General features: G+C 34.6%; 1 protein-coding gene across 5 annotated transcripts in view; it reads left to right on the top strand.

Annotated features, from left to right (window-relative positions):
* tox2 (TOX high mobility group box family member 2) overlaps nt 1–12500 on the top strand; it is a 112829-nt gene that overhangs the window by 90871 nt on the left and 9458 nt on the right. For 3 of the 5 annotated variants that reach the window (XM_059570360.1, XM_059570361.1, XM_059570362.1), the window contains 3 exons: nt 1637–1870; nt 5375–5605; nt 12412–12492. In XM_059570360.1, the coding sequence (XP_059426343.1) occupies nt 1637–1870; nt 5375–5605; nt 12412–12492 (546 nt within the window). The remainder of the gene's footprint in view (nt 1–1636; nt 1871–5374; nt 5606–12411; nt 12493–12500) is intronic. The other 2 variants (XM_059570363.1, XM_059570364.1) reach the window with 1 other exon arrangement.

The following is a 12500-nucleotide window of genomic DNA, read 5'->3' on the forward strand; positions in this document are numbered from 1 at the left end:
TCGCAGTCCTGCCATCGACATCCGCTCCTGATGAGATGCTTTTTGAAGAGCGGCGGTGGAAATGAAACATGGTGAAATATTAATATACACGAGTTACAGATGCTTAGTTTGAGAGGATTTCGAGATTTGTGAGAAACGAGAACTGTTGCGTTTTTAGCAAATTAACTGATTTTGCAATGCCTGGCTTCTTCAAAGAGTGTCTGTTTCTTTTTTTATGCTAGAAAGGTACACATGTATATAAAATATGGAGTGCATGGAATTTCAGCATTTTGCAAAAACCTGTGTCTAATTAAATAAACACCCACAATCACGTTTAACAGGTGCTAAATGCACTAAAATAGTAATGCACATTTGCAAGATTGAGAATTGTGTCATGCACATTGCATTTCAGCCACAATTCCTTCAAGTGGAATTTGCTTTACTGAATATATTGTATGATAATACTAATGCATGTTAAATAAAGAGTTGCATCACCGTGTGTAGCATTTCAGTGCAAATGTCCTGCATCTTATTAACTAAACACCCACAATCAGTCAAAAAAAATTGAATAGGTGCTAAATGGACTAAAATAGTAATGTAGAATTGCACCATGAAAATTGCATTTCGGACACATTTTATTCATAAATTTAGAAATGTATCTTTATATAAAAAGGTTTTACTTTACTGTGTATATGGTAATAGCAATGCATGTAAAAGACGGAGTTGCATTACATTTCAGTGCAAACAATTTAACCAGGGGCTAAATGCACTGAAATGCATTTGCACCATGCAAATTGCATTTCAGCCACCATTTATTCTTAGTGAATTCCCTCCTGTATATGAATTGCTTTCATGCGTTTGTGGTAATATTCCATGCAAAAAAGAAATGTCTTATTAACTAAACACTCACAATTAGGTAAATGCTCTTAAAAAGTGATACACAGTATCAAGATGGATAATTGTGGCATGCAAATTGAATAGAAGTGACACTGCATTTCAGTGCAAAATATTTAAGCAGGTGCTAAATGTGCTGAAATATAAAAGAACTGTGCCATGATGCATACATTACATGCATGTTTCCCTTTTGTACATACAAGTGGTATTTGCTTTATATATGATAATTTTCATAACTGATTTTTCATATATGGTTTATTTAGCTCATGTGAAGGTATCATGTGGTGAATTCTTACTGTTGTTTTTAGTTGTCAAGTCACTATTGTGGTTGCTCTGGGATTCTTCCGGGTCGAGCACCAATGGCGTTGTGGCTTTCTGAAGAAGCTTTGAAATTCATGCTGAGAGGAGTGTGGTTGATGACTTACTGTAAATGACGCTTATCTATCTAGATCTCTCTCTAATCGGTTTATGATATAAGTCAGGCTGAAACTATAAAGGACACTTTCAAAACCCCAGGGTTCACATGCATTTTGAGTTGGCACAGCTTTGTACAGTATGTGTTTGAGTGAACGTATATCGTTTGATAAGAGATCTGCTCTGTATTGAAAAAGTCATTATAGAATTAGCTAAACTAGCTAATGGTAATCAGACGGCCGCTTCAAAGGGTGAGGGAAGAAACTAGTGTCTTTGTAGATTGGCCTCAATTGGTTTTTTCTCTTCAAAATTCCTCCTAGTAAAGTCTGGTCTTCTTCTCTCACCCTAGATGCAGATGTTTGCGGGGCAAGCGGGCAGTCATTACCCCCGTGCACACCACAGCCCCATGCTAAACCCATCTGCCCGGATACTGCCCCACCCCATGAGCGCCCTGTCCCAGCTCAGCTCTCAGATTGGCCATGGCTCCTTTACACACGGTTCCCCGTCATCGTCAGGAAGTCAGTCAGCCACGCCCTCCCCCTCAAGCTCCGCCCAGGAAGAGGAAGCAAAGTACCACTCAAAGGTACAAGAACCAGAACAACTACTTACAGGGCGATCAGCATGAAACTGCACGCTATTTAACAGTAGAACAGAGCGTTTTCTCTTTAGATTGAGATCTTGATTACACTTTACAGAAGCATTTATTGATGCATTCGGTATCGTGAAGTAACAACACTTTTACAGCATTTATTGATGTTTGTTTATAACATATTAACCGATTTCAATTTATGCAACTCGAAAAGTTAAATATATATGTATATATGTGTGTGTGTGTGGAAATTATTGTGAACCGTGATTAATACATGTGGTAAAGGTATTGTAAGTTCATGTTAGCGATTGCAATGTGTTTAAGCATTAGTGACTTTTCATCACTGATGCATTCAATTGGTCAAAAGAGACAGTAAAGACATTTATAATGTTACAAAAGATTTATTTTTCAAATAAATGCTGTTCATCTTTGAATAGTGAAAAATAAAATGCATCATGGTTTCCACAAAAATATCGTGCAGCACAACTGTTTTCAACATTGATAATAATAAGAAATGTTTCTTGAGCAGTAAATCATCATATTTTCATGATTTCTGAAGATCATGTGACACTGAAGACTGGAGGAATGATGCTGAAAATACAGCGGAGCATCACAGAAATAAATTACATTTTAACATAGGTTCAAATAGAAACAGCTATTTTAATTTTGTAGTATATATATATATATATATATATATATATATATATATATATATATATATATTGCAATTTTACTGTATTTTTAATCAAATATTGAAATCCCATTGGCTAAAGGATCAAATATCATCAGTGATTTCATGGCAGGTCTCTCTTGAAAAGTTTATAGGTTATCGTTAAAAAAATCTGTTCCTCTTGTGGAAAAGAATGAATGTGATTTTTACTTCCGGAATCTGTCTGTTGTGTTCTATAGAGGAGCATAAACGCCAGACTTTGAGAGCTTTGAGAATAATCCCCTCTCTTTATTTAAAAGCAAACGATTTTCCATGTGTCTCAAAAGTGTTTACAAATCTCTGCATTTTAACTTCACATCTTGACGTCTTTTGTTCCCTGTGATTTGTTGGCAAAAACATTACTCTGTTCTCTCTCTCTCTCTCTCTCTCTCTCTCTCGCTCTCCCTCTCTATCCCTCTTTTCATTTTCATTGTCCCAGAAAACCAATTACTCCTGCTTGTCCGTCATCCTCTCCTTTTATTGGAAGTGTCAGTTTGAATTTAATTTGAATGTTGCATGTAATGCACAAGGCAGCTTGAAATCCCTCATTATCGCGACGCTGCATGCTTAATTGGATTGAAAAACACAAAGAGTGAATTAACTTACATGATGTTTAAATTACATTGTTCTTCAGTGGGCTTATGGAAGAGTCCGGCCTAATACAGCACAAAGTCCGGTGCAATTATACCTGGTTCGAGTAGTTTTAAAAAGCAAGTCAAACTAGTGAAAGAAGTGTTTGAGTCAGCCTTAAATCCTGGTGGATTTTAATAATAACGCTGTCTGGAAAACAGAAACAATTAGCACATTTCATTCCCATTGGTCTTTCTTTTACTGGAAATGCTTGTGAATACAGTTCTGCTCATTGACACGTACAAATGCACGCTAATGTATTTCTGGAATGTGCCGTGCGCTCATGGATGGCATATGTGTATTTGTTTGCGCTTAATTAAATGTATATAAATCTAAAGCATTTAATGGCTGGATTCCAGTCAGTTTTACAGAATGAATGTGCTGCTTTTTAGCTTGTGTTTGTGTCTGTGTGTCTTTGACATGTTTTGTATATTCATGCATGTGAACGTGTGCTTTTTCATGCATTAATTGAATCCTTAGTTTGAAAAATATGCAGCTGTGCACTTATAAGGACGTGTGCACACATGTTGAAAACGTGCATGTAGTCATGCACATACTAGTGAATAAAACTCTTCATCGTGGTACTGTAATGCACACAAACATTGCATTCTCAGGGCTGCCACAAGTGATGCTGTAGCAACATCGTCAGGCAGTGCACTACATACTACATACTCAACATATTCAAGGTCCAAAAGAGAAAAGAGGACAACAAATTGGACTGACAACTTGTTTGGACTAGATTCAAATCAAAACCTCACTCTGTATTTTGTTGCACAAATCTCATGACAGATTTGAGAAACATATACAGTATGCTCACATTAATATTTTTAGAATGGAATTTAATTAATTCACAGCTTTATTTTGGACATGCAAAAGTTTATTTTCTGTGATGATGTATTTCCATTTAGAAACTCAGTGGTTTTCTGGCGAACATTTCATTGAAATAGAATTGGGAACAATGTCTGTATTCGTCCATGCTTTGAGAAGAGAAAGTCATTTTGTCCACTTTTAGTACCTTAAAGATATAAACAAAGGTCCAATTTTAATATGCAATAAAACAAAATACAAGATTATTTGTTTCAGACTAGGTTAAAGCTAGTGTTATTCTAGTATCATTTTTATTAATACATTGAATTAGTTTATTATTATTATTATTATATTTTTGAATTAAGGTGTATTTATTTATTTTGAGTTTCAGTTTTAGTTAACTATAATCCTGGTCAAAGCTGATTCTTTTAAGAAAGTAAACAGAGTTTTTAATTTCATATCGACTTTATTACAAATTTTGACTCTGGTTAATGACTAATGTTGTTTTATATGCTGATAATCATGTAAATCACATGTAAAGTTAGACGTGTATGGAGATTATACAGCGGATGGAGCATCAACCAGCCTTTCATGCTACATTTGCTCTCTGCAAAATAGTTTTTTTTTTTTTTGCTACGTTGAAAATGCTGATGAGAGAGAATGATGTTATCTAACCATCAAGTTCTGTCCTAGAAACCTCTTTCACTCATTTGCTGTTTTCAGTCCTGTTAAAGACAAAGATGTATTGTTCCTTTGTTTCTTACCACCACTCTTTCCATCCCCATTTTCCACCGGTTTAAATAATGCAATCGTATTTCTTTATTTCAAATGCACTGCGTTTTAGATGAAGAAGCGCGTATTAGTGTGCATCAGACATGAGATGATGCAGCACTGATTCAAATGGGATATTAACAACGTCTGCTGGACTCTCTGCATTAAGAAATCAATTTCAGCCACAATGTTTCAGCGCCCTGAAGAAAGTCTGTGAGCTGTCAGAGCAGATTACGGCGCCGTCGCTTGACTGAAAGCATTCTGGAATTCAGTGCATCCCATTTTTATTTCATGATGTTTGAAGATAAAAGACAACCAACATTTGCATATGACTGGAAGTGCAGTGCATGTTGGAAGACACAGTCTGTGAGTGTAAATGCACTCGAAGAACTCTTAGATATCAGCAAACTACACATGCATTTAATATTTCATTTTCATACTCAGCTCATCACAGGAACTGAACTAGAATGACTTCCAGCGCTGATTTGTAGTCACAATGTACAACGTATTTGTTGAATTGCATGTCATGCCTAGGTAAATAAATGCATCTTTACTCATTTAATTTCTCTCTTCACCTTCAGATCACAGGAGAGAAGCGACCCTCCTCTGATATGATGAAGCCCAAGCCCAAACCTCAGAAGAAGAAGAAGAAGAAGGACCCCAACGAGCCGCAGAAGCCCGTCTCAGCCTACGCACTCTTCTTCAGGGACACTCAAGCTGCCATCAAGGGTCAGAACCCCAACGCCACCTTTGGAGACGTCTCCAAGATCGTGGCCTCCATGTGGGACAGTCTGGGAGAGGAACAGAAACAAGTGAGTGGATTCAGAGCAGCATTTTCTTGCTCAGAAGTCGCTCTTTTCTTGCTCATGATGGATGGATGGATGGATGGATGGGTGGATGGATGGGAGGATGGATGGATGGATGGATGGGTGGGTGGGTGGATGAATGATGGATGAATGATGGATGGATGGAAAGATGCATTGATGGATGGATGGATGGATGGGTGGGTGGGTGGATGGTGGGTGGATGGTGGATGGATGATGGGTGGATGGATGATGGGTGGATGGATGGATTGATGGAAAGATGCATTGATGGGTGGGTGGGTGGATGGATGGATGGGTGGATGGATGGATGGATGGATAGAAAGATGCATGGATGGATGGATGGATGGAAAGATGCATGGATGGGTGGGTGGGTGGGTGGATGGATGGATGATGGGTGGATGTGAGGATGGATAGATGATGGATGGGTGGATGGAAAGATGCATGGATGGGTGGATGGATGAATGGTAGAATGCATGGATGGATGGATGGGTGGGTGGGTGGATGGATGATGGGTAGATGGATGGATGGATGATGGATGGATGGATGGATGGATGGATGGAAAGATGCATGGATGGATGGATGGTGGGTGGGTGGATGGATGGATGGATGATGGGTGGATGGGTGGATGCGTGGATGGATAGATGATGGATGGGTGGATGGATGGATGGTAGGATACATGGATGGATGGATGGGTGGATGGAAAGATGCATGGATGGGTGGATGGATGGATGGAAGGGTGGATGGTAGGATGCATGGTAGGATGCATGGATGGATGGAAGGGTGGATGGAAAGATACATGGATGGGTGGATGGAAAGATACATGGATGGGTGGATGGATGATGGGTGGATGGATGGATGGAAGGGTGGATGGATGGATGGTAGGATGTGGACAGTTGGACAGATAGATAGATAGATAGATAGATAGATAGATAGATAGATAGATAGATAGATAGATAGATAGATAGATAGATAGATAGATAGACAGACAGAATCTTTTGAACAACTAAATGTATCCTTATTGAAAAACAAGTGCTGATTTCTTCCAAAAAGAAATATATAAACTATTTTATACTTTTCTTCCAAAAAGAAATTATATAAACAGTTGATTTCTATATTTGTTTTGTGATCAGTTGATTTGTGTTGAGTAAGTCTTTACTCTGTGTTGATGTGCATGGGAACATGTGTGTGTTTGAGTCAGTGATGAGCTTTGTATACTGTACAGTAAGCTCGACTGAAGCGTGTGTGTGTGTGTGTGTGTGTGTGTGTGTGTGTGTGTGTGTGTGTGTGTGTGTGTGCGTGTGTGTGTGTGTGTGAGGGCTGCTGTATTTTTAGCATATCCTCTGTAACACACGGCTGCGATTGCTTGTCAAATAAGAGCACCTGCCTCACATTCTGCCTTTCTCTCGCTCGCCTTTCTTCTTCTTCTGAGAGCTGCTGTGTCCTTTTATTTGCAGTTAATTTTTGCCTCCTTCACTCTCCCCTCTTCACCATGAATCTTCATTTTGCCGCTGACACCCTTGAATGTGAATTCCTCATTTCCCGGGCTCTTTTTATTTATATCTGTTGCCTGGTGATTCGATCATGCTGAGAATACGAGATTAGCCATCACCCGGCGCCCTTCAGTTCCCCTCAAGGACATCTGCTCTCCCAAATCTTATTGTTTGTGCATTTTAACCCTTCGACGGCTGGAAGAATCAGCTGTAGGAAACGTCTAGGCTCCATTTGGTTTGGTTTTGTTTCCTAGCATAATAAGGCTCGTCCCTGGCGTCTGAATGTGGTTTTATATTTATGTGGGATAACAAGGTGACTTTGGTTGGAACAATGGTTCCTCTGTGAATCTGTTCTGTATGGGGTCATGAGGATGCATGTCCCCGAGGTGCATTTAATTGGCTAATTAGCGCTGATTATGTCATCTTTCCCTGAGATCATCACTACTGACTACTGACGTGTAGAAAGTTCTGTTTCAGGGCATGTTTCAATCCCTAGTGAGCTGCCTACTTAGACAGCATGTGTTTACATTAGGCTCTTCCAAAACTCTGTTTTCAGATCAGTCATGATTCCTATACTGCTCATATTTTGGTACACTGGTAAAATTATTTTTTGAAGTTGTAAATAAAGAATACCGGAGCATGTTTTACAATAAAATACGATTTTAGTCTACTTTGAAACATTATATTCTATTAAGTGTTACTTGTCATTTTATTGTAATTATTTGTGAAATTTGCTCGCAATTTCTGAGTGAAAATAAATTCAAAGTAAATCCCACACTAATTTTTCTTTACATTTTACTCACAATCAAAGGAAGCTAGGAGCAACATTTGTTGATATTATTTTATGTATTTTATCTTTTATTTTGTGTCATTTGCTTTTTCATTGTATTTTTTAATTTTTTTATTTACAAGCAATTTCCTGAGAATTCATATAATTACAGTAAATCCTACAGTAAAAATGCATTTATATATATATATAATTTTTTTTTTTTACTAGTTAAAAGTAGTAAAAAAAATCATACACCATTTTATTTATACTTTTTTATATTTTTACTCTTAAGGGCATATTCGGTGAGTTTTAGTGTTTAGTGTTAACAGTGAATGCTGGAAATTTTTTTATTTAATATATTTTATTTTATTATTTATTTTTTATTTATGTCATTTTCTGTTTTATTGTAATTTGCCAAATTTATTTTGAATTTTTGAGAGAAACAATTTCAAAGTAAATTGCATGCTAAAAACATTTAAATTATTTTTATAGATTTTTTTTTCAAAGTAAATGTGAGATTACATTTTTTCAGTCTTTTTTCCATTTTTTTTTTTACTCTAAGGCCGTATTCGATGAGCTTTAGTGCTCATAATCTATGAAGACAAGTGCAACATTATTTTTCCTGTCCTCAGAGGGGAGTATTGTGTGAAGAGCTGCTCTGATTGGGCCATTAGTGGATGATTGATAGGCCTCTGCTCCAATAGATGACTGTAATTTCTTTAGTGATGGCCCTGACCTATCAGTCAGTGAATGATGAATATGTTAAATGATGGAGAACAGGCATAATCCCAGCCACCCTCTGAACCGCAGGCAATAAGTCCTCGCTCCCTAACATTTATTCACTGGTTAGAGAAGCTCCAGAGCTCCAGTCACACTAGTTTCATGGACAAAAACAAACATGTTCTTATGTCTTTGTATAGTTTGTATTTGATTTTGTTTTGTTTTATTTTATTAATTATTTTAATGTTATTTAGATTAGTATTTTACATTATTAATTATTTTATCTTATTTTATTATTTTGAGATTTTTTATAATTATTTAAAAATATATATATTTTCAGTAGTTTTTTCTTTTTTCTTTAGCATTGTTATACTCATTATTTCATCTTATTATTATTTTTTTTTTACATTTTTATAATGATTGCCATCTTTTTTATGCAGTATGTTATTTTATTCTTATAAAAAAAATATTATTAATAATTATTTTAATTTTAACATGTTTTTATTTTTTACTTTTTAAATGTACTATTTAATTTTATTGATTATTATTTTAATTAATTATTTAATTTAATATTATTTTATCATTATTTGCATATTTAAGATATTCTCTCTCTCTCTCTCTCTCTCTCTCTCTCTCTCTCTCTTTTCCTGTATTTTATGTGTAAATCTCAAAAACGTCCAGATATATTTCAGACATTTTTCACACTTAATATTTCATTAAAATTAAGAAAATAAATAAATAAAATAAAATCTTGAAAATTGAGAACATATCTCCACCAAATTCTCATTACTGTAATGTGAAAAATATAACTTATTTAAATGTAATTAAAGTAGTATTTAGATATCATCCACTGTAAAATAAAAAAAGATTTAAAGATTTAAATAAAATAAAGATACTGGAGTGTTTAACAAGAAAATTAACTGTTTATTTTTGAGAAATTTCATATTTAATTAAATTTGTTACCTGCTGTTTCTTTGTAGTTAATTGAGACATTTACTTTTAACATTGTTTCAAAATGAATCCTACACAAAAATAAATAAATAAAATAAATCAGTTTTGAAGCATTTATTTAATATATGCTCCTTTAAATTCAAAATAGTAAAAAAAGTTAAAATCCTTATATATATATATATATATATATATATATATATATATAAATAGCAAACAAACTCAAATGTAACCAAGTGCATTCGATTAATACAAATTTGGGATGTCATGTGACCGTGGCATGTTTTTGAGCTTCATGTCTTTGTGTATAATGATCTTGTTCTCTTGTTCTCCGCTGGGAACATCACAAGTCTGTCTCTCATTAATTATGAAGCTTTTCTCTTCTGAAGGGTCTGTGTCTCGTGTTGTTTCTCCTTCTGAAGCTCTTCTTCAGAATCAGATTCACTCCTGAATCTCTGTCAGATGTCTTTCTCTCCCTCTTTACACCCGTACCCCGTGTCACAGGGTCTCGCCAGTTATTGTCTTCCATAATTAAGCGGTTATCAAACATGAACATTTTATTAAGGTACAATTACAGCTAACTCTGCCCGGCGCTCTGTTACTCCGAATACACAGGGACCTGCTCTCTCTCTGACGGCTTCAATTGCTAATGAATCTGCTCACTTTGGAATAATTAGAAATCCTTAGGCATGGTAATTTATTTAAGAGCTGCTGTCGTTAGGGCCACTCATTAGTGGAGGTTAAATTAATTTGGAACCAAAGCTGCTGGGAGCTCCTCGGGAGTTCATTACTACAAAAAGCAACACCACCTCGTTCAGTATTTAACCCTCGCCATGCAAGGTCACAAACTCATGCTCGCTGAAGGTATTCATGTTTTGGGGATGTTATTTGTGTTTTGTCGATTAAATGTTGGTTAAAATCGACTTCTCAGTACGGTTCAAGCATACTGTCAGAACAACAGTTACTGTCATAATAAAAAACCTGAACTGACGTCTCACAAATCAACTATCAAATAATAAACTACAAGAACTAGAAGAAACTACATTTATTTTATTTTATTTTTATTTTTTTTATTTTTTATTTTATTTTATTTATTTATTTTTAATGCAAATTTTATTTGATTTGTTATTTGATTTAATTTAATTTATTTATTTAATTTAAATACAAATGTAATCTTAATTTTTATTTTAATTTATTAATTTACTATTAACATTTTATTATTATTATTTTTTTTTTTATATTTAGATTTTTTTTGGATAGATTAACTGTTACATTTATTTATTATGTTATTAATGTATGTATAAACAATTACATCATAAAAAGTTATTATTTATTTATTTATTGCCTTGTGACATTATAATCATGAAAATGTGGCACATTTCCCCCTTAAATTCCCATTATTAAAATGAGACAAATAAATTAATATACTATTAAAATTATATTGAAAGTAGAAGTATCCTAAACTCTAGAGGAGACAGATGTGGGATTTGAAGGAAGCGTTTGCACCTACAGTATGTAATCTCAGTGCTGTTTATGAGACAGAACTGAGGTATTCAGGAGATCTCATTTGTATTTCTCTTCCTTTAGGAGCGCAGTGTCTGATGTTTCCCCTCATCAGCTGAAATCATTCTGATGGCCGTCCCAGTTTCGCAGGGAATTGGCTGCACTTGTTGCCAAAAGAAATGCAAACCGTGATTCTGGGACGGTGAAATGACTCACAAGCTATTACATTAGCCTGCATTGCATTTCATTCACTTTATTTGTCTTTCTCTTCCACAACCCCCAGCCTTTTCTTTCCTCTTCTTTTGTGCTCTTTCTTTGATGTTCACTTAGAAATCTGTCTGCCTCAATGTGAACCCAGAAAGAATGATTTTGTTTGAAACATATAGTTAATTTACTTCCATTATGAATTATGAATTATGAATTCCATTATGCTGTATTTACAGTCACATGCAATATGCAACATGCACTGTAAAACATGATAATGCTTAAATAAAATAAAAAAATATATCCGTGGGGTCAACCGAAATAAAATAAGCTGAAGTGTTAAAATAACAAAAAATTTAATAAAACTGAAATATAAATTAATAAAAAATAAATATAAGTTTAATTAAATATTTAAAAAACTAATAGTAACGTCAAAAGCACATAAAAAATTATGCAATACATTGTAATGAATGATTTTTTTTTTTTTTTTTGCACAGTATTATGCTTAAAGCATGAAAAAATAAATCAATAAATCAAGACAATATCAAATGTTATTTTGTCTCTCAATTAATTGTATCTTGATTTAAAAAAAAAAAGGTACCAGGTTTCTTAAAGTTATCTTGAACTAAAACTGGAACTGGTTTAAAAAAAATAAAAAAATAAAATAATAATAAAAATAATTGGTAATTTGAAATAAAACAAACATGAACTGAAATAAAATAATAAAATATTTATGTATTTTAATAAAATAAAATATGTAAAATGAACCATTTTTAATGCAAAATGCAGCATTTCTTATTTTAATTTAATTTACCTTGAAGTACTAAAATAACCAACATATATTAATAAAAATTAACAGTTAAAACTACATAGATGTACAGTATATTTTAAAACATATATATCAAAATAACACTGATTTGTACTGGAAAATAAGACAAAAACACTGAGCGAGATTTTTCTCTCTCTCTCTTCACTGAGACAGTACAGACCCGAGGACTGGATTTGAGGCTAAACTAACGTCTGTGTTTCAGATGCATGAGGTTGAAAGTTGTTGACATGGCACTGACCAGGTGCAAAGCAAAGGTTAACTGTTCATATTGCAGCATTACGTGTGTGTGTGTGTGTGTGTTTATTCACAGTTGTGTTTGGTCTCCTCGCAGGCATACAAACGGAAAACAGAAGCAGCGAAGAAGGAGTACCTGAAGGCCCTGGCAGCGTACCGAGCCAGTCTGGTTTCCAAGGTAAATGA

Source organism: Carassius carassius, chromosome 17 (assembly GCF_963082965.1).
Source record: "Carassius carassius chromosome 17, fCarCar2.1, whole genome shotgun sequence".
Lineage (NCBI taxonomy): Eukaryota > Metazoa > Chordata > Actinopteri > Cypriniformes > Cyprinidae > Carassius > Carassius carassius.